This window comes from Halichoeres trimaculatus, unplaced genomic scaffold (assembly GCF_033239565.1).
Source record: "Halichoeres trimaculatus isolate MK-OKI-2021-1 unplaced genomic scaffold, fHalTri1.1 fHalTri1_scaffold_1, whole genome shotgun sequence".
Classification (NCBI taxonomy): domain Eukaryota; kingdom Metazoa; phylum Chordata; class Actinopteri; order Labriformes; family Labridae; genus Halichoeres; species Halichoeres trimaculatus.
Window position 1 is genome coordinate 26,630,709 of NW_027437179.1, and position 26,992 is coordinate 26,657,700.

Here is a 26,992-nt window from a genome sequence, read left to right on the forward strand (position 1 = left end):
TAACACGTTCATGGTACAGAACGTACATACGGCTACAAAGTAAAACAATTCAGGCAAACCCCAGAACAATGAATAGCTGCCTAAAAACTGCCTGTTAAGTGTTTTGAAGTTACATTTAAATTTCTTACTTTCGAAGCAAAAAAGACAAATCAAAACTTTTCAATTGCAGTTAATATCAGCTATATTTAAGGTTTTGTATTAAAAAAAAATGGACTATACTGACAAACTGGAGACTGTCTGAAATTCTACAAAGGCGCCATGGGCACAATGTAATCTTTCCTAGGACCTTCTTAAAGCGGTGATCAGAAGAAAATTGTGCTACGACTTAGAAAAGAGAGGAGCAGACAATTATTTAAGATTACACAGTCTCTGTGTGGATTAATCTGATATTTGGACCTGTGTTAGTGTGTTTAGTTACCCCAGTTTGCTGTGTATTTCCTATAATTACTGCAACTACTCAACCGGCTAAAGATTTACTCGCTGGGTGGGCATTATCCCCATTCCCCAGCTAGTTAGCTAGCTAGCTAGCTAAGAGTGCTAGGTTTGCTAGCTAGCTAACTAACTAACGTTAACTGCCACTGCTTTACCGAAAACGACCAGCACTCCACATAACACCGAGTAAGTTGACCGTTTGTGTTTATTCAAATGTTCCAATTTGGCAGTTGGTGATACTGAATTTGTACTCCTAATGAGGCGTTGAGTCGACTGGGGCGCTAGCCTTCTGACTGTTCAGCAACACCTGCGCTAACCGGTAACGTATATTTACTTTAAATTTAGTCACTCTACGACAAATAGGCTAAGAGGCCAATATGTGGTTTGAGACATTAAATCAGAACACCTAGTTCAGATATGCAGGTTTGTTTAACCCACGCTGGCTTAATTGTTGTACCTGACATGTTTCATGCCTGGCTGTTGTCAATTAACTCACTAATTGTCGAGCAGTATTGATTGAACCTGTCTTCTTACAAGTTAGCCCGACGCTAGATTACGGTCTATGTATATTGTTATCAATTAAGAGGCCTAACATTATGTCGTTCCGCGTAATGCGTTTAACAAACGGTGGTTTCTACATTTGACACAACGTTGAAATAACGCCATGTTGACCCAACATTTTAAAAATAAAAGCCCACTCTGATAAAAAAAAACAGTGATTGTTTCGTTAAAATCAGTTAAATCTATCCTTGTATTTTTCGGCCTTCTCGGTCAAGGCACAGCAGAATGAGTCAATCAGTCAGCCACTTTAGTATTTCATTACTGTACACATTTTAAACCTGTTAACTTTGTGTACAGGACAAGTAGAATCACCGATAAGCCGAGAGCTGTTTGAGCCATGGAGACAGAAACTTGTGTAGAGGAGAAGAATGGAGATGCTGTTGTAAATGAAGTCAAACAGCCAGCAGCCACAATTCCTTTCAGATACACCAAGGTGATGTGAAATATATTTATATTTTATCTACCCTCGTAAATAGCTATATTTCAAACAAAATAAGCATCATCTATTTCTACACAGGAGGAACTTCTGGAAATAAAAGAACTGCCAGTCTCCAATGAAAGGCCAGAGTGTCTCTCTGAGAAATACGACAGGTAAGCTTTTTTTTTTTGTCTCTACATTTACTCAGAACACGTAATCCACAAGATCATTCATCTTTTAACCAACAAAACTGTTCACCAACAAAAATAGCAAGACCTGCCCTGAAACCAATGTGTCTAATATGATCCTGTAGAGAAAGAGAGAGAAATGTATATCAGTATCAGTTTGGAATGTATTTTTCTACATTTTTCTGGGTGAACAATTTAAAAAACAGGGATTTATTTGAAAGCCCCAAGGGCTCAAGTTTACAGAACAAAGCCCCAAGTTGACACATGCTTGGGAAATCCAGACCCCATGCTAGCCTAGAGATCAAAGAAGGATCAAAAAAAGACTTCTTTTCTGAAATGTTTTTCTGGATCCAGTCATTGATAATGGTGTGTCACTTCGAAGTTATGAAACAGAGTTAATGTGCTTAAAAAGGTGTATTTGAAATACAGCTCACTGGCTTTGGGATTATTTGACACAATAATTTTCTTTCCGGGGCTCAGGATGAGCTCTTTGGTCTTTTCAGACTACTCAAACTTGAGTCTTAGTGAAACCCATCTAGATTCTTTGAGGGATCACAAACAGTGAGCAAAACTGAGGAGGTGCATCTTGTGTGTGACCAACTGGAGCAAAAACTAATGTGTTGGATATTTTTATTGTCTTATCATTTAGTCTGGTTCAATCTTAAGGGTCTAATTTTGTTTCTGAATTCTTAATTAAGTAAATCTTAAATGACTGTTTTAGATACTGTCTTCTGGGACCTTTCTGCTGTTATTGTTTATACACTTTGTGAGCAGATATTGTAGACACTGTCCGGACATCTTTTGTTCAGTATTCTACTTACATTTGTGGTGATCTATATTGTCTTGGATGGTTGATCAAAGTGTGTATGTCTGTACCTATTCTCACTGTTTTGAGTGCATAAGTGCGTTTACACTGACAGTATGGCAAAAATCAAGTGCACTTTGATTTCTCTGCCAGCACACTCAAAACAGTGCAAAAGTTGAGTGTTGATACTTCTCACCCACAGTGGTTGTCATCTTGGCTATGTAGCAGAAGGGGCAGGAACAGATCAAATAATGGATGACTGTTGCTATTAATGAACAGCAGGAGGACACCTGTGAGTGGCTTTAAAATGTGATAGACATTGCAAAGCCGCAGTGTTTGATTTGAAACACTAGCCTGTAAGATTTTGTACTCTGTTTTAGTAAGTACGTAGCATATGCAGTGTACTAAATGTATGTATATTCACAGAAGTATCCAATTTGAGTCACCGCATTGCGCCTCCCCATCATTTTCCTCTAACAGCCTTGCCTATGGCGATTGTCAGTCACTTCCCTTTGCTGACAGTAAATTTGACTAATTTTCCATGTGTAGTTTTTGGATTGTACTGCACAGTATTTTTCCTCCTGTTGATCAGAAACATCGAGAATAACTGGTTCAAGTGAAATGAGTGGTATCCTTTTCGATGACTGTATGTTTAATTGTATTCTACTTGTGTTTTGATGCAGTGATGGTGTTTGGGACCCTGAGAAGTGGCATGCCTCGTTGTATCCCACGTCAGAGCGCAGCTCTCCGGTGGAAGGTTTTAAGAAGGACTATGTTGATGACAGAGTTACTTTGAAAAGAAGAATCCCAGGTAAATGCCAACAAGTCTGGGGAGAAATTTTGCGGTTTAAATTATGCTGCTTGATTGAGTTTGGTTGAGAGGAAATAATTTATCACAAAGGCGGAAATTACATAGATTTTTAACAGCGATACAATCAGAGCAGTCTGTCTGATTTGGCCTCACATTTGATTGATTTTTTTTATTTTTGTTAATAATGAACTTTTTTTGTCTGTGTGACTCAAATGTTACACTGTTGTATTTAGATCCTCGTGAGCGGTTAAAGGAAGATGATCTGGACGTCATACTGAGCCCGCAGCGACGCAGCTTTGGAGGTGGATGTCAAGGCAATGCAGCGCTTGCGCCTCATGTCCGTCGCCCAATTAGCCCCCTGGAAAACAAGGAGAATGAGAGTCTCCGTCTTGGGGGGGCACGCAGAATTGGCAGTGGTCGCATAATTGCTGCCCGTGCATTTGAGAGAGAAGCCCGTGCAGAGAAAGAGAGAGAACGAGAGAGGGACTTCAAAGATAAAAGATTCAGGGTCGGTGTTTACCACATTTTTTGGGCAATCTCTAATACATTGCATATGTTACAGTGGTGCTTGACTGGGTAGTGCAAGAAAACATCCTTAAGTGCTAAATATAATCCTCACAAAATTAGATTTTTGCATTTCAACCTAATGTTTTACTATTTCATACAAGAGTAAAATATGTTTACTTATATTTCTGAGGACAGTGGGTAAGGTACCGTTTGGAGTGAAAAGTACGTACTAGTGCAGCAAAGTCTCTCATGTCCAAATTGTTTGAACAGACACGTTAACTCTGGCTGGCCATAAAGTTAAAGGTAAAAAAAAAAATTATTAAAAGACAAAACTGAGTAGAGTGTTGACATTTGCTATTTTAGCTGTCTAAAAGCCTATGTTCCTAGAATTTACTGTATGGTATTGCATAGTTAACTGGATACAGTCTTTAAAAGCATGTGAAGTTCAGTAGTGATTGTTATGGTTGTGCTGTATTATCGTTTACAGAGAGATTTTGGTGACAAACGTGTGTTCAGTGAAAGGAGAAGGAATGACTCTTATGCTGAGGAGGAGCCGGAGTGGTTCTCTGGAGGTCCAACCAGCCAGTCTGAGACAATTGAGCTTATTGGATTTGATGACAAAATACTGGAAGATGACAAGCGCAAGTTGAAGCGATCAAGGAAACGAGCAGAATCTACGAAAGAAGGCATGTCGGAAGCTTACTCTTGCACTTTAAGGCACAGTTATGGTGTCAACCCAATTTTCAGTGTGGTGATGTTTACTTGCCTAGCTGCATCATTTGAATAACTTGCCAAACATAAGGGTATACGTTAAGGTTGCCATTTTTATTCTGCAGTAGTGGAGTGTAATGGTGGACAGACTGAAGACCAGAATGTGGTTTTGCAGTCCACTGCTGATCAGGAGGTTCCCCACCCAGATGTCTTACCTGAGCAGACAGCAGGAGACTTTGACTTTAATGAATTCTTTAACCTGGAGAAGACCATGCCAGGACTGGCCTCAGTAAGTGCTGGGGGGCACTGTGGGTTTGTTGGTGTTTTAATCGTATAATACCACGGTGGGTTGGGATTTAAACCTCAGTTTGCATTGTCATGTATTCCAATCAGTACAAGCCTAACATCAGAGACTTAATGTTCATTTTCTCTAAAACCCTGCTGCAGGTTCTTTTAATCGTATTATTCACAATCATGAAACATTAAGAATACTACATAAGAGCTGTGGCTCTGTTTCTCAGAACAATTTTTACATTGTGTTGAAATTACAATTGACCTCTGCTGCACTGGCTTGGTCTCACTAAGTGGGGTGAGGGTCACTGTCACTGGATGATGTATTTTCTAAATCTTTCACATCAATGGGCTCCTGCATGGGGTTACCAGGGGGTAAAAAGAAATTCAAATTTATGCCCATCCTTATACCTCAATTAGAAATGTTACCAATCAGGAAAACAAGCAGCTATTTTGCAAATTAAACAAGAAAGTTGTGGACTGACAGGGTTTGAGGCATTAGATAAACTCAAAGCCAAACAGAAGTGTATTCAATGACACTGCCCTTCATCTCCAAGCACATTTTTGTGCTGGATCAGTGGAAAGCACCCAAAACGTAAGTGCTGTCTTCTTTCTTAGTACTCTTTGGTTGACTGAATTTAATGTCTTACTCCCCTGTCTCACATGCACCTGTCGATGTCTTGCAGATGATAGAGGACGTTCTGGGCGAGGGCCCTGTTTCAGCTAGCCGCTTTAGTCAGTGGTTTTCCAGTAATCTGAGCCCTTCAGGCAGCCAGTCCAGCAGTCTGAGGTCCACTCCTCATGAGGAGCTGGAAAAACTTGGAGGTAAACTATTTAATTTCTCTGGCAGAATATGTTTACGTATGCAGCTCATGGCCATTCTTACACTCTGAGTTATGTTTTGGCAGAATTTTATAGTGTATTCAGGATAACTACAGTGTTGTAATTGTCAGGAGGTATAGGTGTCTACATTTCTTCAGATAATTAATGAAATCAAATGCCATATGCCTACTGGGAAACAGTGTGACCCAGCTCATGAGGCATTAAAATCTTTAAAATTAAAAGGTACCTTCTTATATTGTAGTTTACATCATCCAAGTTTCTCCATGTTCTAACTCTCTGGCTCCTTTGCTCTTTTGAAGGACTTGATCCCCACACTTCTCCTGGCCATGGACCTCCCTCGTACTTTACACCTATCCAATCATCTGAACGGAAGGAGAACGTAGACATCCTGGAGCTGCTGCACAAAGCCAAAATAGACCTGAAGCCTCTTCTTTCCACACTGTCTGTCAACAAGGCACGGCTACGAGAAAGCAGTAAGTGCAAGCTCCTTTTAGCAGCTTGCATTGTCTAATGTCATATTTAGACATTCTGCTGGGCAGATACTGGGCCATGGATAACATGTTCACACATATTAGTGTGAAAGCAGTTGAGTGTTTGAATGCATCCTTCATTTGCCAGTCAGTCATTTGCAGGTTCTTGTTGTTGGTAGATTTATTGCACCGGTTACATGGCGTTATGGTGAGAGTCTGAAAATGTTAACCTCACTCAGTGTGGCTCCAGCTTTGAAACTGTTAAACTAAATGTTACAGTCAATCCAAAGGAGAAGTCAAACTTGCCGCCTTCAAATGCTTATATTCCACCAGTGTGCTTATTCGTAGCACTGAGGGTAAAATGCCTCTAGACTTTAGAAGTTTTCTGACACAAAGGGTTTTCATCAGCAGCTCTTTGATGCTATGATGTAATTTCACTGTTTTGCAAGTGCTGCCATTTTCATAGTCTACTGAAAGATGTCATACTCTTTTCATCCCTAGTTAACAGTGACAAGTTGTTGGCTATTCTGCAGCAATTTTTAGAATTCTTGTCAAAACATTGACCAGTTGTTGCACTTCTAATTAGTTATCCTTTTATTTGATAATCTCTTATTTGAATAACTCACTTGGATTCACATATCCTCTGCATAGAAACATTACAGCAAGTCCTTCTAGTCTTCTGTTAATTGTTGGTCCAAATCAGCTGGGATAACTCTTACTTGTAAGTAGGAATGGGTACCAAATTGGGTACTTTTACAGGTACCAATCAAATTCCATCTGTAGTGCTGAGTGCTAGGGCTGGGCAATTATGGTAAAAATTAGAATCCAGATTATTTTAAGTGATATTGAAATTACAATTAATATACACAATTATTCATTTATTCAAAAACTTCAGAACTGATTTAAACACAACTTTTAAGAACCAGCAAGTGGCACATACAGTATTATTGATACACATAAGTCACACACACTCGCTGTGGCTGCACATGGAACACAGAAGAGCTATGAAGCACAGGAACTTGCATACATCTACACTGTGTGGCATATTAATTGTTTTTCTTTGATTATATTGTTTTTATGATTGTCAGATGACAAAATTGAAATCACAATTAAAATCCAATTAATTGTCCAGCCCTACTGAGTACCAATTCACATAAAATAAAAAGGTACCATGTTTAGGTACCAAAACACCTCATTTTGACTGTAGGCGTGAAAGAATAGGCAATTTTTCCCTGCTAGACATGAACACAGCATTGTAAGTTTAAATATTGAGGAATAAATATGTTAAATTAAAAAACTTTGGGATTTTATTATCATACAAATTTATATTTGTTACCACATAAACACACTAAGGTACCTAAAATTTGTACCGTTGAGTACCAATACAGATTGCCAGGAAGTGGGCATCAGTACCCAATAGTTTCAAATGTGAGGGGTACCCATCCCTACTTGTAAGGTCCTGTGTCCCTGTCTTTGAAAGTGAGACGTGGACTGTTTGGTCCACTTTAAACGGACTAGGGTTCATTTCCCATACTGGTGTGGACTTTTCATGCAGGTGTGAATAGACACAAACGAACCCTGGTGTGGACCAAACAACCGGACTGAGACCCACTTTTTGAGGTGGTCTCGGTCCGCTTCCAAACAAACTCTGGTGCAGCTCGTGGTTCTCTGGTGCAGGTCTGAATACAAACCAAGGTCCATCCGAAGTAACTACAGGATACATGCGCCTTTTGGGCCTGTAAAGCCACCGTAACCTAACCATCTTTGGTTCATACCTGATCCTCCGTCTTCTGTTTAGCCATGCTGTTGCTGACATGTTGTGGGTCAGGACGCGCAGAGCATAGTGTCTCCTTGCTGCGCGCATTCGTCTTCGCTGTTCCAAAATTTGAAACGGTGTTGTTGAGCGGAGCCTTCTTTGAAGGAGCTGAAAATGATTTTGCAGCTCTAATAAGAGCACAAACACACGTTTACCTCCATTTCCAGGTCTGTATTCTGTGTGCCGCCTTTGTCAGTGCTGTTAAATGAGAGCACTGATCGTCGCACACGTGGATGTGTTTACAGAATATAGACCACTTGCAAAAAGTACAATCTGAATACGAACCGCACCAAATGAAAAAATTAAAGTCCGCTTTTGGTCCGGACCAAACAAGTGGACCAAAGGACTTTTCTGGTCTGAATACAGCCTAAATTAAATTCATTTTTTTTGTCTGCAGCAAACTGTGGTGCAGTGCTGTCACTGGAAGAAGTGGAGGGAGGAATGAAGGGGATGAAGCTGGGCTCAGAACCTCAGGTGCGAAAGCTGCCGCCTCCACAAAGGGGAAACGGCACGCCGTTTATGGCTGAACATTTAGAGGAGGCTTTGACTGGGGAGCCCAGTGTCCGTCCACACTCCCGCGACTCAGACATGTCAGCCTTTAATAAACTGGTCAGCAGCATGAAGGCAAGTGGAACTTTGCCAACTCACCCAAAAAACAACTCGAGCAGTGTAAGTATTCTTGATCCATTCAGTTATTTTTTTTCTTTTGACCCAGCTTTCTGTTGTATCCCACAGTATGGTGTTCCATCATTGCACTGCAATGGGACATAAAGAAATTAGTCCTTTAGTAATGCTACGTGCATGCTTTTGAAATTTAGTTGAACTGCTTTTTAAAAACTTTGAACAAACCAGAAAGTGATGGGCATAAATTTACTGAAGTTATTCTTTTGTGGTGTTCAAAAGATGTGAGTGTCCTTCTCTGTGTAAGTCAGATACTGATTGGTGTTCTTTGTTCAGAGTAAACAAGCATGAGTCTTTGAGAAATGTGTCACAAGGAAAATAAAACTGCATTTATACAAAGATTTATTTGACTTGTACAGGGGACACTGGGGCTGAAAATTCAATGTAAAAATCCATCAGAGTATAAAAGCTGGCCTTTTTCCACTTTGATGGTTTTTTACTTTGAGCTAAGTGCTTATATTTACTTTGCACCAATTCAAAACTCCCTCTCCCTCTTCAGCAGTCTTCAGACCAAGCTGTGGTGTCTGATGTGCCTGCACAGCAAAAAAACATATTTCAGGTTTGTAGTTTGGTCATCTCTTGTGCTGATGTTGAAAATGTCAAGCTTCCTAAAATACTGGCTAAAGACTGATGAAAATATTGCTCACACTGTCTGTATGTGTTGTAGGAGCTCTTGGGAGGTCCTGCTCGTAATGCTTCGCCTACGTTACTTGGCAATCTATTAGGCAGCTCTGAGGGTCCGACCACCTCTGCTCCTCTTCATGGCTTACTTCAGAAAGGCCCCTCGCCCCCTCTCTTTCCACAGAGGGCACCCTCACCTGACTACTTTAATAGTCGGTTGCAACCTTCAGCCGGTAAGCCCTTTCAACCTTTTTTAGTAAATTTTTGTTGCTCCTACAAACAGATTATTGGTAGAAGTCTGCAAAAGAGCAGTAAACAAATGTCTGCACACTGGAACATGGGTGGTTGATAGCTCCTTGAAAACTTAACTTGTAGTTGTCAGCAGATGGCACTAATGCCATTTATTTAAAAATAACATCAATGTAAGAGTAAAACAAATCTCTGACTAGCCTTTTCAAATTCTGAGTGTTGATGAAAAAAAGCTTTAATAATCAAGTTGTTTTCTCCCATCTTTGATTCAAAGGTTTTCCTGTTGGTCCTCAGCCCATGCTGCCAGAACAGTTCGCTGATGTTCACAGGTCTATAAGCCCTCGATCTGCTGCACAGCAACAGGTATTCTCAAACTTGGACTGCCGCACCTTGAATAATTGCTTTAAAAATATATTTTCAATGTAAACGTCCTTTTCTTCTCTCAATCTTTCTCTTGTGTGCATGCTTGAGATCTGTCTCATGATCACCAAGTTCTTGGAGTAGTGTTTGTGCACAGTTTTTTTTTGCATGTACCTGAACACATTTCTTAAGACCAAGCTCGTTTATCACTCAAGATGTTTCTGATCTGGAGTTGTATGTATTTTGTTTGTCCAGATGAGGGCGCTTTCTATGCCAGTCAATCAGGCTGACCTGGAAGCACTGGCATTCCAACAAGACCTTGCTCTGCATGCTCACCCCTCATTCCACACTGGCTACAAGCAATCACAGGACAAAGCTTTTCGAGCCAGGTGAGATTATTTTAAACCTGCACTAATATTCTAGAGGTAATGAACAGAGTCTGAATCATTGAACTGAATAGGAATGAATGGTACTTTAGCCCAGCTTTTTACCATGACTCTCTACAGACTGCAGCGTGTGAACCGCTCTCCTGGTCCTGGTCCTCAGCCTGCTGGAAGAAACTCTCCAGGCAACCCTGTCACAAGCATGGTGAGTATATATAAATGTATTTTCTATTTTAAATCTTGTTCCTTCTGCACTGCCTCATTTGGTGAGCATTAATGTGATTTCTTTGTGCCACAGTTGTCCCCTTCATTTACACCCACATCTGTGATCCGCAAAATGTACGCCACGAAAGAGAAAAGCAGAGATGAGCCGTCCGGTCGTGCAGAGATGAAGGAGGAGGCGTCAGTGCACTCTCAAGATGGTATAGAGCATGAAATCAGTCATAGCTGATGTTTGCTTTAGACAAAGTAGTTCACACTGTAACATTTTGATTTGTATTTGTGGAATATTACAGACAGCTGCTCCCCAAATCTGTATCTGGAGGCTATAGAAGGGAATGCTGCCCACTCTGGAGGAGTCAAGGCCAGCTCCCAGAACTTGCCAAACAAGGACCAGGATCGTCTCAGGCCTGGCTCTGCTGGACACCATACGCCGACCATGGTACCTCCAGGACCCTCCTCATCCTTTCCTCGGCCCATCTATCCAGTACCACTGCTATCCCATGTACCTATGGTGAGGCCTCCTCCCCAAATGCACCCTAATGTGGTTCAACGAATGCTGGCCCAGGGTATCCAGCCCCAGCAACTTGGACCCGCTCTTGTACAAGCTGGTTGGTGTTGGCCTTTTATTCCCCCACATTCCTATCAGGTGGGCTTGCTCTTTGATTCTCCTGTGAGCTGACAAATGTTTCCATTATGCACCAGGTATATTTCCACCACATGTTGACCTTGCACAACTTCAGGGTCTACCTCCAGCCTTGCTTGGACAACCGCTGTACCCTCTTAGTGCAACAGGGCATCCACTTCTACCTCCAAGAGCCAACACTCAAATGCAGTTAGCAGTAATGCAGCAGCAACTTCAGCAACAGAGACCAAGTGAGTGCGACTACTGTCACTTCAGTTACAGTTAAGCATTTGTCTTGCCCCTTGGTTTAACTTGTTTTTACTATGTCTCACAGTACATCCAGGTGTCCCAGGCCCTCAGTCACAGAGCCAAGGCCCTCACAGGACAAACGGACCCCAGCAACACGGGGGTGCCCCCCCTCTAGGCCTTGCCAAATGGTTTGGGTCAGATGTGCTAGAGCAGCCTCTCCCCTCCATGCCAGCCAAGGTCATAAGTGTAGATGAGTTGGAGTTGCGACCATAGGAAACACAGGGCAGGATTTTTTTTCCCTTATTTTGCCCATCTCCACCTCCTCTCTACCATAAAATGTGAACTTTACTTTGAAAGATGGTGCACCACAGACCTGGACAATGAAACCATGCCATACTTTGTCTTCATCCATAAGTAAGTGCTTTTGAAGAGGCTGTCAGCAGAAATGGGAAGACAAGTTATGGCAACTTGTTCTGCCGGCTGAATGTTTTCTTTTTTTTTTTTTATTAGGTAAATAATGTATAGGCCCAATTGTACAGACCATGGGAAAGAATCTTATTCTCCCTGTATATAGATTTTTTTGTTGTTGTTTGGATGGGAAGTAAATGAAAGCTGGTAGCATTCCTTTGTCACACCCAAACTTTAAACCCCCCAAGATGTGCACTGAGGAAGGGCTACTGTTGGTTGAAAATGTAGGATTGATGAGTAAAGTGTGTACTCTCCTCCTGTGTGGCCCTTTTCTGTAAATGTGACAGGCTGGAGCATGTCCTAACAACTCGTAGGGATACAGTGAGTGCTGGTTGTGCCTTTTTTGTTTTTGTTTTTCCCCATCTTCCTTTAGAAACTGTATCCTTCCCCATCCAACCTGCCGCTGGGGGGGAGGAGGAAGGACTGGAGGGGGCTGCTCACATTGTCAGTTTTCAAGGGTGGTTGGGATTCAGTTTATGTGCTGTTAAGTTATAAAAAGCACAAATAGAATTAATAAATAAAATCTTCAGTAAAACTGTTTTAATTGTTTGAAATGTTTTTTATAAATCTTCATTGACTCTTGTTTATACAAAAGCCAGCTTATACAACAGCTCTGGCAAGCATTCTGTCTGAGCTGGTTCTTTGTGGTAACATTGCACTACACGTGACAACTGTTGCTTTGTTCACAGATGTATCAGGAGTTGGAACCCATGCCAACTCTGGAAACATGCGTAAGATCTCTTCAGTGTTAGAAAACCTAAAAGTGGGACTTAAGAGAAACTCAAACTTATATTGTTTTTTCTGTCTGATCCCTTCAAAAATATTTTGGAAGAGCGCCAATTGTATTCTGTATATACATAAAAAAGTTGAGTTAAAACTTTAGACATTAGAGATAACTTCCCTGTGCACTGTACAGTTGACTGTTGGCCTTGCTTGTTGCAGATGGCTTTTGACAAATGTACAATTCAGTTTTTGATCGTAGGTTTCCAAAAATTTTAAGTAATTTGGCTTATAATAGAAATTTTCTTTGTTGAAATGCTGTATAGGTCATGGGGATAAAAAGTTAGTTTAAAAGTTATTTTTTACAAGTCAAATTTGATGTATCAATTGTAGACTTGCCTTCTACAATTTCCAAAAGTTCAATTGTGTGTGCGTAATTCACTTAATTTTTTAAACACATCTGGATGACAAAATATATTTAAAATGCCAGAAAAAGCAAGTGACAAGAGAAAATCTTTAAGGATTTTTTTTAAGTGGATGCATTGTTTTAATAACAGAAAACATTCAATAAATGACTTCTGATGACCTGCCATCAAAAATGCTCCCTAAACTGAGGAGTAGTGCCCTTGTCATATGCTGTCATTTTCATTGTTTATAAAAGCTGTATTATTTACGCTGCTCATTTGCTTGTATACAAGTCTGCAAGTACCTTGCTTTATGATCATTTCAAGTTTGGGTTAAGTCGGATGATCAGTACAGTACAAGGATATACTCTGGGTGAGCTTGCAGACTGCGTCCGTGCACATAGGAGGTTTTTTTCTGTTTGTGGTAGGTGGGGGAGGGGTTTTACCATCAGACCAAGCAGGAAGAGACATGCATGTTCACATTTCGCCTTATGGAGGAGAAAGACCCCTTGTGTGCGGGGGCGCTCCTCCTCACAGCGACTGACACTAGAATGAGGGATTAATAATTACCGAGTGTCCGACAGTATCAAACCATTGAGACGTTTTATTTCACAAAACAAGAGCGACCCCCACCCCTCAAGTAACCAGGGTCAAAGTTCACAGGAAGCTGGGGGGCTGCCATTTTTCGCTGGTGCTACTGCTAGCGTTGAACGTTAGATGCTAAATCTTCGGGGAGGGGCGGCAGGGTTTAGGATTCTGTAACAGCTAGCTGGTATCTAGTGTTCGCAAAAGAGCAGAAAAAATCCTCAGTTTTCCCGACAGTTGTCGTCAATATCAGTTGTTATTTGATGAATTCGGCATGGAGAAGGTAGCGGAGCCGTCTTGGACTTCTTCGTACACCTACCAGGTGAGCAAGCATAGTGCGGAGATGCTACACAACCTCAACGTTCAGAGAAAAGATGGAGGCAGGTTCTGCGATGTGGTCTTACGCGTCGGCGAGGAGAGCTTCCCTGCTCATAAAGCTGTGCTGGCCGCTTGCAGTGAGTATTTTGAGTCGGTGTTTAGCCGCCAGCAGGAAGGTGACGGCGACGCCAAGGAACTGGAGATGCACACCATAAGCCCGAAAGTTTTTAAAGACGTTTTGGACTTCGCGTACACATCCAGAATTGTGGTGCGCCTGGAGTGTTTCCCCGAGTTAATGACAGCTGCCAAGTTTCTACTGATGCGGTCAGTGATTGAGATTTGTCAGGAGGTGATCAAACAGTCCAACGTACAAATCCTCGTCCCAACATCGCGTGGAGGAGACGCCAGCCTCTTTCAGTCTACGGCAGCCACGGAGCAGGGTTTTCCGGCGGTACAGCAGGATTTTATAAACGAAACGGGAATGTTGGTGAACGGTCAGGGCTTTTCTAGCAATGCACAAATGCATGTGGACGGTAGCGAGGATACCACCACTGTGTTGTTACAGGACGGAGGTGAATCGTCTATTCCAATGTTGGAGCCTGTAGAAGGACTGCCCGTTTCCCCGACAACGGAGATATCGGGGAACACGTTTCAACACGACGCAGGCTCCCCTGAGTCGAAAAGAAGTAGGGGGAGACCAAAGAAAGTTGGTGGGGTTGTGGAAACTCTAAACTTTAACAACAACAACAACACTCTGAAAGAGAGCATACTGTTCCCGTGTAATACCTGCGGCAAGGCTTTCACTGAGGCTTCACGCTTGAAGAATCACGAAGCGCAACACGGAGCCAACCACAGCGGTGTAAACAATGCCGGTGACAGCCTGTCATCAGCGGGCGGCATGTCTTTGATGTCACAGCCTGGACTGGTAGAAAACGGAGGGCTCGCGCTTGACAACGTGCGAAAAAGGGAAAGGACAAGACGGCACGTTGGATGTGATATTTGCGGTAAAGTTTTCCGCGATGTTTATCACCTGAATAGGCACAAGCTCTCTCATTCCGGGGAGAAGCCATATGCATGCCATGTGTGCGGGCTCCGCTTCAAACGCAAGGACAGGATGTCATACCATGTGCGGTCCCATGACGGGTCAGTGGGCAAACCTTATGTTTGCCAAAGCTGTGGTAAAGGTTTTTCAAGGTAGGTAAATCACTACGTTACGTGCTATCTCTAACTACAGGGATTTAAAATAACCATTACCAAATAGACAAGTATTAATGGAAGAAATCACTTCATGACAGCTTCACACAAAGGTGTTTATTCACCTTAGAGATGCACAGACCCACACATACAAACACTTCAGGTATGACCTGAAGTAAGGGTCTTCACTAAAACCAAGAAACAAGGTGAACATTTTTACCACCCTTTTAAGTTCCAGTAAAAGGTACACAGGACTGTAGATTGTTAGTTTTAATGCAGCTAGTTTAAAGAAAGTCCAATTTTCTAAAGCCTGATGAGTGTTGTAATAACCCCCTCAGCTGTTATAATTGGTAATAGTTGCACTGTGGTTTGCCATCTGTGTTATTTAGCTTTAACCACACAGGCAGTTTCCCAGGCTCATATCAGACCTATTGTAAGCTCACTACTGCCCTCTACTGCTGTGGGGGCTGAAATACATGCAGATAATGACTGGTCAGTTTGACACAAATGTGCACCAATGTTACAGACTGCCCATGCAGTGATATTAAGTTTGTGATGAAGCCATGACATAAAATTGAACTTCCAATCCTTAATTATTTTATAAAGCTTATGAAACACTTAGTGTGTCAGGAAATGCATTTTATAGCAACAACAGCTTCTTATATTTGTATAATTTTGTCAAAGGAGCCTTCCAAATAATAATAATAAAAAAACCTGCTTTGCTTTTTTTTTTCCAGACCGGACCACCTGAATGGGCATATCAAACAGGTTCACACAACAGAAAGACCGCACAAGTGCCAGGTAACATTTGGATCAAGAGTTTAACAAACAAAAAATCATGTAATTTAGAAAAAAATAACAACATCAAATTATATGAGAAAAAAAGTGTCATTTTTTGTGTGTTTCAGATATGTAATGCTTCATTTGCTACAAGAGATCGCCTTAGGTCACACCTTGCATGTCATGAAGACAAAATCCCCTGCAAAGTTTGTGGCAAGTTTCTGCGAGCTGCTTACATGACGGACCATCTCAAGAAGCACAGCGAGGGAGCACATAACTACTGTGGTATTTGCAACAAAGGTAATTTTTCAAAGTACAGCTCCATAGCTGTAAGTTCTATCCCATGTTGGGTAAATCAGTGTGATCCAGTTTTGGTCCTGGCTTGCTCTTTCTGATTCTACTTTGAACTGGGGAACTCCTCTTGGCACCCCAGCTGTGTCAGTTCAGTGATCTTATAGAAGAATCAATGGGCTGTTTTTGCACCTTCTCAGGCCAAATTGCAAGAGCAGTTTCCTCAAAATACAGCAATCTGTAAAGTTCAAAAGTACTATTATTTATCCTCTGTCCAAACCTGCTAGGAAGCACTAACCTCTCTGACGTGGTGTTTCTTGTATCATTTGATTGCCTTGAATGACTTCTGATTTGATGTTAACATAGAAATGTGACTCAAAATAGGGCATTACAGAATTAAATCTACATTAAGATGTATATATCCTCATCAAGACTATAAACAGTGTCTCTCAGAGACAGATTTGTTGAGATGAGACATATAAATTTTCAAACATTAAACTCCTTTTTACTACCAGGTTAAGCCCATTGGGACGAGCTCTTTTGTTTTCAAACTACCTCCCCTCAGCAGTCAAGACATCAAAAACAAGATTGCAGAAATAATCAGTTTTGTTGTAGACTATCTCATTTGCTTTTGTAGGTCAGAGGTATCAACAGTCTGTTTTGAAGGCAGAATAAAACTCCTCAGCTTTAAGCAGATCCAATTCCCTCTCCCAACACCGCTTCACTCCCCTTGACAATCCAATTTCCAAACAAGGACACAAGTGCTTTGAACAGCTCTTGGACATATTCTTCCAATGTGTTTCATAGTTTGACCCCCTACGGGAATTCAGATTTCTCCCCCTTGTGATGCTCACTGCAGAGAGGTTAGAGTAAGGATGATGTAAGGAAGTGTTATCAAACCACTCCAAGCACCTCTCTGATCACCATCATCCATGAGCCTGACATCATACAAGGAAGCCCCCTTCTCAAAGCCAAGGCCTCGAGTGTGTCAAACAACTGCCTTGTTCTCTGTTCTTGTGGTCCAGGTTTCTCCACTGCGTCCTACCTTAAGGTGCATATAAAGACACACCATGGCTCTCCTCTGCCCCAATCTACCACAATGCACACCTTCCCTGAGCCAAGGGGAGAGCTGCAGATGCACAACGGCAACCCTTACCACATGGGACGCCAGTGCATAGTGGAAGGCAAGCAGCCGCCCGCCCCATCCCAAACTCTGAATGTTTATGGCTTTGATTTGCTTTGCTGCTTTTTTGGAGAAACATGCTGCTGCATCTTTGTGTATGTTTGAAAACACAAGCATACGTAAACTTCTGCTGCCAAGCTTTTCACTCAAACGTGCTGTGATGCAATTTCATGCGCTGGTCATCTATCTGATGGTGACTGTCCTTTTCTCTTTTACTCAAAGGGGCCAATGCTTACAAAAAACTGTTTGGGAAAAAAGCAGTTGTGGTGTTATCTTCAGATACATTAGCATAGCAAGGCAGGTAGACAGAGCTGGTAGTGTTACCATGCTTTCAGAAGTTTGGCTGACTCATGTCAAAGGTCAGGACTGCAGAAATAGTGTGAGGAAGCGTTTCTATTTTATTACACAAGCTTGGAGTGAAGGAAAGTGAATGGGCATAAAAATGTTTGTGAGGCTAAGTCCTTTTTTCTGTAGTTTGACATAAAAGGACTGACTCACTGCTCATAGCTCCTAATGATGCTGTAATTTTGGTTAAATACTAAGTGCATAATAAGACTGTAAGCTATCCGGACTGTAAATAGTTGAATATTTGGAACATGTTGAAAGTTTTGAGGGCTGCATCACTTTTCCATTTTATTTCAGTGTATGTGTGTTTGTCCAGCATGGCCATTGCAAACAGTGTCTGTTTTTGCTTGGCTGGTCCATCAGCATCTGTCCTTAAATACACAGTGTTGCATGGTCGTTGGAATGTGTTCTCCATTTGCCCGAGAATCATTGAGAAGTTGTCATTTTTGCAGGAGAAGCATTAGCATATAGACGGTGCACTGTGGATAAAGTTGTCCTTTTCCTGCTAAATTTCTGACAAGAGATGTTTGCGTCATCTTAAAATAGACCAGACCAGACTGAAATGCTAAGGTCTTACCTAGCTGGGAAAACTGTTGCGTTGCGCTCACACCAGACACGAACACAAATATTTGCTTTATCCATGTTTCTACTGCGAGAATGGTTTGTTTACTTGCTGTATTCTCATACAGATAGCTCTTAAGTAGTCGTCATGGTGCAACAATTTTCCAAGGTTCTGATTTTTTAACTTTTAACTGAGCGAACAAGCAGATGAATAGAGATGGGCATTATAACAGGTTCCTGTTAAAAATCAATTAGAAATTGCTTGATCCATTGACATTGTGAGGCTATATGTCTAATGATTCCCTTGTAAAGTCTTTACACTACACTGTAGCAGCAAGACCTTATGTTGAGCAGGGATGGGTACTGAATTTGGTCCTTTTATAGGTACTGACCAAATTCCGTCTGTAGTACCGAGTACCGAGTCATGTAAAACCAAACGATACCATGTTTAGGTACCTTAACGTATCCCTGTGACTGTTAGAGAGTGGCAGTTTCCATGCTGAATATGAACACAACATTGTAGGGTTATAAACTGAAGAATAAAAAAATTAAATTAAAAAATGTGAGATTTTATTATCAGACAAATTAATATTTATTACCAAATAAACACACACAAAAGTATTGAAAATTGGCACCGTTGAGTACTGATACCGATTGCCAGGTACTGGCATTGGTACCGTATCATTTTAACTGTGAAAGGTACCCACCCCTAATGTTGAGGTCACGTGACATGCCATGTCAATCATGCTTTTCAGCTAGCAGCAGAATATCCAGGACAATTGGGGACAGTTTGGAGCCATTGAAAGTTTGGCTTTACCTAACTAAAAAGGGCGCTAACAATGCAAAATGCAACTTGTTCCAACACCGTAGTATCATCCAAGGGTGGCAACACTGCCAATGTGTTAAAGCATTTGTCACACTTGACGTTAAACACCAAGAAGTGTCATGTCATATTTAACATAAAAACTTAATAAAATGTTGTTGACACAGAAAACCAGTTAAGCCTACTTTTTGAACAGAGAAAATTCACAGGTGGAATTAATAAGGGAATTGATCGTATGTATCGCAAAGGCTGCAATTTAAAAAACAACCCCCCAAAAAAATTAAAGTGCATTTACTTTAGTTTTTGTTTTTACTGATGAGAGATCAGTATGAATTCTATACAATTAATCTTTAAATTTCTGTTCACACGGTGTTTCTTTTTCATTTTATAAGTGTATAAAGTATAAAAAAAAAAGTATAAAAAAGTGCATTCCACATGTTGACGTATTTCAGGGAATGAGCCAGAGATGTGGTCTTATTAACATTTATGCACTGTATTTTATGTGAGATCCATAGGCGAGAGGATTCTTTTTTTTTTTTTTTTTTTTCATTTTATTGTTCATAATAGGCCTGTTGTTCTGCAGTGCTTTGTTCCTTTCTCTGATTTTATTTAAGGTAATTCATGAAAAATTTATTACAGGTCTATAAGGCCTATAGTTAAATCAATGAGTCAATATTCTACTGTGATTGTAATAGTTAAATAGAGTTATATGTTATTTGTAAACATGACATCTAGGCCTGGCAAACAGGAAAAAAATGTTTGTATGTCACACTATCCTTTGTTGTGTTTGTCATACTATAGAACGGTTTATTGCTTATGTTAAGTGAATAATGAAGAAGATAAACCGAACCCTCCCAAAAAATCGCATGCTAAATCTTAATCGCAATATTGGTTAAAAAAAATCACAATTAGATTATTTTCTGAAATTGTTCAACCCTACTACATATGAAGCAAACATGCCACAGCATTGCCTAATTTGCTCCTGTAATTCACACAGTGCTTGCCAACCAATATCAATTGAGCCACCTGACTCACATGTATGATTTTATTCTTGTTTGGTGTGAACGCAACATAAGCCTGTCTGAGGTAAAACCAGGGAGCTTTCAAAGAAATTGAGACTTAAAGTAACACTTTTTCACTTACATAACAGTTTCAAGGTTTTCAGGGGTAGACTTGTTTTTTATTTGTGTATTTTGGCAGTGTTACAGTTTTTTAGTGGACCCTCTGTATTGCTGTTCTTGCTTAGGAAAATAACAAACATATCTCTGTGTAAAAGGAAAACATTATTGGTTATAGAGTCATTCTGTGATGATTACCTTTTAAATAGCCATCATACAAGTGCCATATAAATACTTAAGATCTTGTCACAGTAGTATAAATGTTGTTTTTTTTCCCTGCAGTTAGAGTAGGTGCTGCTGAGGATGGCTTTAAATGATATTGTGTAGAGTTTGAAACAAAAAATGGTGCAGTTATTATTTGATTATGTACTGGAAAAACATTACACCTAAAACAGACCCATTAACTCAAAGTGAAGAAAATGTGTACCTTTGAACGGCTGTGGTCAGACTTGTGTATTGTCACTGTATCTTCTACAGTGTAGCAGTAAGTAACAGGTCAGCTGCATGTGTGAATACTAGACTATTCTTGACATGAAATGAGCTTTTTATACAAGGACATTCTGCAGGCATAAATGGGAAATATTACATTATGATGGCTATCTGATGAGGAGTATTTGTGGTGCTGCTGTTTGCTTTAAGGCAGTAAATGGAGCGGATGAAGGATGCAGCATGAGCAAAGTCAGATCCTGTTACATCTCGGAATAGAGATCTTGATTTATATCTATTGCAGAAGAATAGACACAGTGCTTTAGCAGTGGTCTGTACCTTTTTGTGTTTTTCCAGTGTTTTGTAATCACACTTGTGTTTAACAAGTTAGAATTTCCACAGTAAGAAAGGTCCCTGCTGGAGTGCTACAGTTTATTTATTTTCACTTGATTATACTAGCTTGTTAGTCATGATGATGATGATGACTCACATCTGTTGTTTTTCTGCACAAATATCAACCATTAGTCACTTAGCTCAAGGATGTGGCATTCACTGGTAGGAGTGGATTTCTTGATCAGTGATGGCTTCAGGAGGACTTACTCACCATGGATTCATTTAAACCTCTGTAGCTCACCTCATTCACAGGCAGCATCTTAAGCACCAGTGATGAAATGAAGGTAACTCTGTTCGCATGGTTTTTGTCGGCCTGACATGTCTGCCCCCAACCCCCTTCCTCTCTCTCTGGCCGGGTGTTGTGTAGACCTGTGCGCCAGTCGCCAGCTGTTTGTCACCTCGCCTGAGGCAGAGACTCGCTATCATGGACACCCAGTTCTTCCCCAGCCTGGCCCTCCAGCCTTGGGCCCGCAGCCTGAGCTGCTCATGGGGAAGGCAGGTGGGGCTTCATATTTCTGGGAGGTTCGCTCTGGCGGGTTGCCTGGCTTCCCTGTCCATGGGCCAGTCACAGGTTAGTACAGTCCAGCAGCAGGAGGAGGAGGAGGAGGAGGAGGGTGGGCGGGGGCCCAGTGCCAGCACAGGCAGTCAGTTGTGTGATCAGAGGATTCTCAGTGGAAACTGGGCAAATGGACTAACACAGATCATTTTAGAGTTTATCCTCGTTTTTATGCTTTGTCAGTTTTTTTTTACTGTAATTAATGATTGATTGGTTAACTATAGTCCCACCACGTTTGAGCTTGTAGTTGATGCCCTCATCCTGAAGTTTACAGTTAAATTTTGCAGGTGACCAGTGCCACTAGAGCTTTTTTAATTCATGTGTTCTAATTTCTGCCTCCCTTTTCTCTCATTTCCCCCTTTTCTCCTCTCTCTGTCACTCTACCTTTAAACCCATGTTGTGTTTACCTCAGATGGACAGGAAAACATTGGAAAATGTCCTCATCTAGAGTCAGAAGAATCGGATCCTTCATTTGGCGAGTTGCCCAATGGTGCCGAGCTTAAATCTCCAAGCAAACCAGATGGACCAGAGCTGGAGATGCCCTCTTTAGCCTGCAACGGAGCCACGGCAGGTGGCTTGGGATCTCCTGAAGGATCTAAAGCCAAGACAACAGACCATGAGAAGAAGTTTACCTGCCCTTTCTGTGGCCAAGCCTTCCGCACCAAGTCCTACCTCAACAAGCATCAGCACAGAGTTCACAAAGCCCAGAAGGCCCAGGCGGTCTCTGGGTCGAGCTTAAATGAGCTGCCCCCCTCCCTGACCTCCCCTTTCTCCCCTCAACAAAATATGTCTCTGCTCGAGTCGTTTGGCTTTCAGATAGTCCAGTCTGCATTTGCCTCTTCACTGGTGGATGCTGAGGTGGGTCAGAGTGGACTTGACTTTGGAGCAAAGTGACATACTTGCTTTGAGTAAAGTGAAGCCTTTTGTTCTTTGGACACAGCCGGGTTGCCCTCAGATAAAACTCTGTATAAGGGATTACCTTAGCCTCAAGACACTGTTTTCAGTTTCCTTACATTGCTTAATATGTACACAAGTTTTGTCAGATTGCCATGTGGTTCCTACTTTTTCTACTTTTTCAGAGAACAAAAAGTGAGTGTTTTCTTAACAACAAAAGAACGTGAAGGTTTCATTTCTTGATCTGGATCTGTTGGAGACATTTGGGATGCTTCCATTTGTTTATTTGCTTTGGTGTTATTGAGCTTTCTTAGTGGCACAAATGTTTCTTTATGTGTTATTTACAGAAACCTTAAGAAACAAGTTGATTACTGTCTGTTTCTGTGAATTCTATATTTATGTTTCTTGTTTATTTGAAGAAGAATTTTTTTTGGAACACAGATCGATAGAGGCCCTTATTTTGTTGCATGTTTTTAAGAAATATGTTAATTATTCCAAGAAACATTCCTAATGGGCTCAGCAAATTTCATGAAACAAGTATTGTGAACATTGCCCCTCACCTTGACCTTAAAACACTGATATTGAATTGGTTGCTCTTGGGGAAAAAAAATAATTAAAAAAACAAATACATAGTTATGTCTCATCTGGCATTTAAAGAGAAGAGCATTTTAGAAGAGAAGTATTTGATCTACCTCACAGAAGTAGATGATATCATCATGCCTCACTGACTGTAACCAAGTTTATACTGCTTTAAAGTTTAAGATTCAACACATAGAAGTTCTTAGAATCAGGTTTCTTTATTTGACCAAGCTTTCCCAAAGTTTTACAATTTACATTTAACTGAACAGCCATGAATCAAACAGCCGAGTCTGCACAAAAGCAGCAGGTCAGGTGTGCTTATAATGAAGAAAATTGCCTTGCAGCTCAACAGAATGTAAGGAGGACCTTAAGCGTTTTTTATTTCATGATTCTTACAGCGAGTTATTTGTTCAAGATGTTACAGAAGTGAAGAGAGAAAAGCCATTATTTTAAGAGCCGTACTGTTTGCAGGAATTTTACAAAAGGAGGAGGAAATTTTTTCAAATGAGAAAACTCTGCCTTGAGCCTGTTAGGAATGAGCGTTGTACGATGACAAGGTTTCCAGATCTTGTTTGGTGTTAAATCAGTTGTGTACATTGAACAGGGACCAATGTCAGGTATATATTTTGAGAAATGTGGAATATATTTTATTAACTTATTCATGCCCTTGGTTATGTGTACAGTTTTTTAATCTATTGATAATCTTGTGATTTGCTCATTTTGATCATTTTTTGCTCTAAATTATGACATTTTTTTATGGCTCAAGTGTGTGTGTGTGTGTGTGTGTGTGTGTGTGTGTGTGTGTGTGTGTGTGTGTGTGTGTGTGTGTGTGTGTGTGTGTGTGTGTGTGTGTGTCTGTGTGTGTGTGTGTGTGTCTGTGGGATGAATGACAAAGACAGGTCCCGATCCATTAGCTTTTGGACTGACCAAACATAATGCTACTTCTAGCCCTGAATTAAAATTATTTAAATTATTCTGTTCTAATCATCACCTATTGTTTTCCTCCTGTATTTTTCACACACCTCCTGTCAGTTTAAATTGTGTTGGTAGTAGAGGACTAATGATTAATCTCACTATCGTACTCTGAAGATGTGTTTAATCCAAGACATTCCTGTGGCGAGGACAGACTTAATCGAACTGTTCCTCATATCAATCCACATCAAGAGCCAATGTAAGGAGCAATTTTGTGTCGGAGCCCCCTTTACCTTTAAGTTTGCTTCAGATTACATTTGGTAAAACAAACCCCCTAAAAGAAAAGACACTTTCTGTTGATGATCTGTAGAAGTTTGTTGTAGAAGTTTTATGTCATACGTTGAAGAAATCCACAAAATATTGACCTTTTACAAACCTCTTAATAAAACAAGCTCTCATATGGGTCTTATTTTTCTCCAACTACATTTGGATACTTGTATCATGCAGATCTAGGCCCACAGAAAGGAGGCACTGTGTGTGTGTGTGTGTGTGCGTGCGTGTGATGGCTCTATAAAATGACTACGTGCTATTTGTGTTTGATTTGTGTATCCTGCTTTCTGTTTGAACTATTATTTGTGCATTACTTAGGCTGTTGAATTCAACACATTCCTATATTATTTATGACTATGTTGTGATTGTAACAAGTGTATATACCATTTATATACACATTTTATTAATATAAATATATAAATACATATAAATATATGACCCAACCGGTATGCTCAGTGTTTATCAGTGGTTGTTGTGTACACGTATACTTTTTTTTGTTTATGTCCATCATGTGGAGGTATGACTGAAGCCTGCATGTGGTGGCATGCACGCTGAGCTGGGAGCTGAATGTCGATCACTGGTTGGTGGCAGTTAAAAGTTTCACTGTTCACCGTGCTGTCACATGACTCATGTCTTTGACTAAGTTGATTTTGTCCCCTTTTTGATCCACTCTGCACTAGTATTTAATCATTTAAAACGAATAGGTTTTGAGTTTTGTCTCTTTTTTTTTTTAACAAGTGCAAGATGCTGTAAGGAGTAAGGGTTTTTCCCCTGGGATGTATTATTTGTTTTCAGTTCTGTTGGTACTCACTGTAAATAGATGTTTTTGAAGGCCTAAACATTTTTTGCTTTCAGCTTTTGGTCTATTGCAAAGTGCCTTCCAAATACTGATTGTGCACAGCAGTGGATTAAAAAACAGTCCTCTTTTCTAAAGGGTAAGAACTGTACAGAGTGACTTGCAATGACACTTTTGTATAAAACACAGAAAATGTACAATATGTTAACCTGGTATTTTATCATCATATTCAACAAGATTGCTCCTTAAACATGTGAGCTACATGTTTTGTTATAATGTCTTTGGACATATTTCAATATAAGCATACTTTTCTATAGATATCTTTTTTTGTACTGTGTTATTGAGTCTCATCTCCTTTGTTGGTACAGAGATGAGCACCTAATAAATTGGGATTAAAAAAGTGGAGTGGGTTTGTTTTCTTGTAAGTGCTCTGATGGATGGTAGCACCAATTTGTAGTCCATATTTCATATTTTCAAAAATGCTGCATTTACCTCAGTGACAGTACCTGAACCAAGTGCTGGCTTCCAGCACTTGGTTCCAAAATTAAGCACAAGTGTGAAAACTGCAGTCCCTCAAGTGTCCACTTGAGGCTGACTCTGTTAGAACCACATACACATACTTTACAGTATAAAGTTGTTTACTGCGTGGCTAGAAAACTGATTTCAGTCTGAATAGCTTGTGCCCGAGTCTCAATTTCACACTCAAGCACTCAAGACTGACTTTGAGGTGTGTCAGTGAGAGCTCAGGGCTGTTCCATTGTCAAATTGTGAAGTGCATGAGGGCTCTCATGCTGACTTTTTGAGCCCTTCATGCTCCCTTTGGCATAGTGATGTTAAATCAGGAAAATACGGGGTTCCCAGGGGGAAGCCCACAAACACAAGACAGTAAACAAAAGCATTACACGGAAATTTAAAAGAAGAGAGAGGGCAAACAAGAAATACAGAAATTGAAACCAGTGATGCTTTAAAAAGTCTGCCTGCTTTCAAGAATAATGTTAAAAAACAGCCTTAATCTGCCTAAATTCATATTACTTAACACATAACTGCACTGAGTAAAAAAAACAAAACTTTAAACCTGTGAAGTACTAGAAGAGCACATTTAGTCAAGTCAGAAAATAGTGCCTTTTTGTCTTGTTTCAAATTGTATTGTATTGTCCTCTACATCTCTTCAGCAAATAAGAACTGACAGTTCACTCTGTTGCTTTTATCTTATGGCTGTCGTATTCAACTTAAGGTTTTAAAAGAATTCATAATTAATACTAATTTAAAAGAGGGTGTATGTTCTGAAATGGCCAACTTCGTTATTTTCAACAGAAATTTAAAATCCAACCAACGAATTTGTCTGAACAGGAGACAAAGTTTTCATATGTTAGGATTTTGAAGCATCACTGTTGTGCACATCCTAGGTGCTACTTGGACACATCATCAGTGATGAACCTGAGATCATAGGGTGTTTCAGGTCTTTGATCATCAAACACCCTCGCTCAGGCTACCCAGCCGAGGTTGATCAGCCCCCAGCTTGTGTCAAAGTGGCCCACTACTCAACGGATCCCCCCTCTGGATCCATAGCCATCTAGAGCCTTTCTCCTACGTAGTGATAGCTTAGCTTAGCTTCCTCAAACAGAACCAAACTTTACTCATGAGCAGATCATATTTTCAAATATAAATTAACACAAACATAGAAATCTTATTTAAAAAAAGATATCAATCAGAGAAGATACGCAGATGTCAGATTGAGAAGTCAACACAGACCTGAGACTTGGCAGCTCTAACAATTGTGTTAGAAATTAAGGGCCATAAAAGAAACATCACACAACACACAAATATTTATTTTCCATTTAAAATATAGATTCCCCTTTCCAGTAATGATCTAATTCAAAGTTTCTACTGCTTAAATACTTAATAATTTAAATATTTATACAATATTCCTTACATTTTTCAATAAAACACAATAAACAGGTTGCCACTTGAAAAAAAAACATTCATATAGCTTATTCTGTTCCCCTGAGGCATTCCTGCTGCAGGGTGGACAAAAAAACTTTTAAAGGTGACAGGTGAAAATAAAAAAAAAAAGAA

The 26,992-nt window shown here is 40.4% G+C and overlaps 2 protein-coding genes across 6 annotated transcripts; both read left to right on the forward strand.

Moving 5' to 3' along the window:
- Positions 1–256: 256 nt before the first annotated feature.
- eif4enif1 (eukaryotic translation initiation factor 4E nuclear import factor 1) lies at positions 257–12,192 on the forward strand. 3 transcript variants are annotated; one of them, XM_074670386.1, is made up of 20 exons: positions 257–618; positions 694–751; positions 1,291–1,426; positions 1,511–1,584; positions 3,088–3,215; positions 3,449–3,723; positions 4,210–4,408; positions 4,559–4,722; positions 5,411–5,549; positions 5,867–6,040; positions 8,251–8,522; positions 9,034–9,093; positions 9,202–9,388; positions 9,679–9,767; positions 10,020–10,153; positions 10,271–10,352; positions 10,446–10,569; positions 10,663–10,977; positions 11,072–11,242; positions 11,326–12,192. In XM_074670386.1, the coding sequence occupies exons 3-20, from the start codon at positions 1,331–1,333 to the stop codon at positions 11,511–11,513; spliced, it is 2,871 nt and encodes a 956-aa protein (XP_074526487.1). In that variant the 5' UTR covers positions 257–618; positions 694–751; positions 1,291–1,330; the 3' UTR covers positions 11,514–12,192. The 3 variants fall into 3 exon arrangements, with proteins under 3 accessions (XP_074526487.1, XP_074526479.1, XP_074526495.1); XM_074670378.1 differs by lacking the exon at positions 694–751; XM_074670394.1 differs by lacking the exon at positions 694–751 and having other exon boundaries at positions 9,037–9,093.
- Positions 12,193–13,192: 1,000 nt separating this feature from the next.
- On the forward strand, positions 13,193–25,282 carry patz1 (POZ/BTB and AT hook containing zinc finger 1). Of its 3 annotated transcripts, XM_074670406.1 has the most exons (6): positions 13,193–14,929; positions 15,667–15,730; positions 15,838–16,009; positions 17,026–17,184; positions 21,217–21,420; positions 21,818–25,282. In XM_074670406.1, exons 1-6 carry the CDS (start codon positions 13,692–13,694, stop codon positions 22,297–22,299), a joined length of 2,319 nt encoding a protein of 772 aa, XP_074526507.1. In that variant the 5' UTR covers positions 13,193–13,691; the 3' UTR covers positions 22,300–25,282. The 3 variants fall into 3 exon arrangements, with proteins under 3 accessions (XP_074526507.1, XP_074526515.1, XP_074526525.1); XM_074670414.1 differs by lacking the exon at positions 21,217–21,420 and having other exon boundaries at positions 13,197–14,929; XM_074670424.1 differs by lacking the exons at positions 17,026–17,184; positions 21,217–21,420 and having other exon boundaries at positions 13,200–14,929; positions 21,818–25,281.
- Positions 25,283–26,992: the final 1,710 nt, after the last annotated feature.

Bases quoted from the DNA above. Each gene is read 5' to 3' on its own strand.
- eif4enif1 (XM_074670386.1), top strand. From the start codon at position 1,331: ATGGAGACAGAAACTTGTGTAGAGGAGAAGAATGGAGATGCTGTTGTA. The intron at 9,094-9,201 runs GTTTGTAGTTTG...TATGTGTTGTAG, and splicing joins AGCAAAAAAACATATTTCAG to GAGCTCTTGGGAGGTCCTGC. The intron at 10,570-10,662 runs GTATAGAGCATG...GGAATATTACAG, and splicing joins GTCAGTGCACTCTCAAGATG to ACAGCTGCTCCCCAAATCTG.
- patz1 (XM_074670406.1), top strand. From the start codon at position 13,692: ATGGAGAAGGTAGCGGAGCCGTCTTGGACTTCTTCGTACACCTACCAG. The intron at 17,185-21,216 runs GCAAGCAGCCGC...GGTGTTGTGTAG, and splicing joins ACGCCAGTGCATAGTGGAAG to ACCTGTGCGCCAGTCGCCAG. The intron at 21,421-21,817 runs GTTAGTACAGTC...TGTTTACCTCAG, and splicing joins TGTCCATGGGCCAGTCACAG to ATGGACAGGAAAACATTGGA.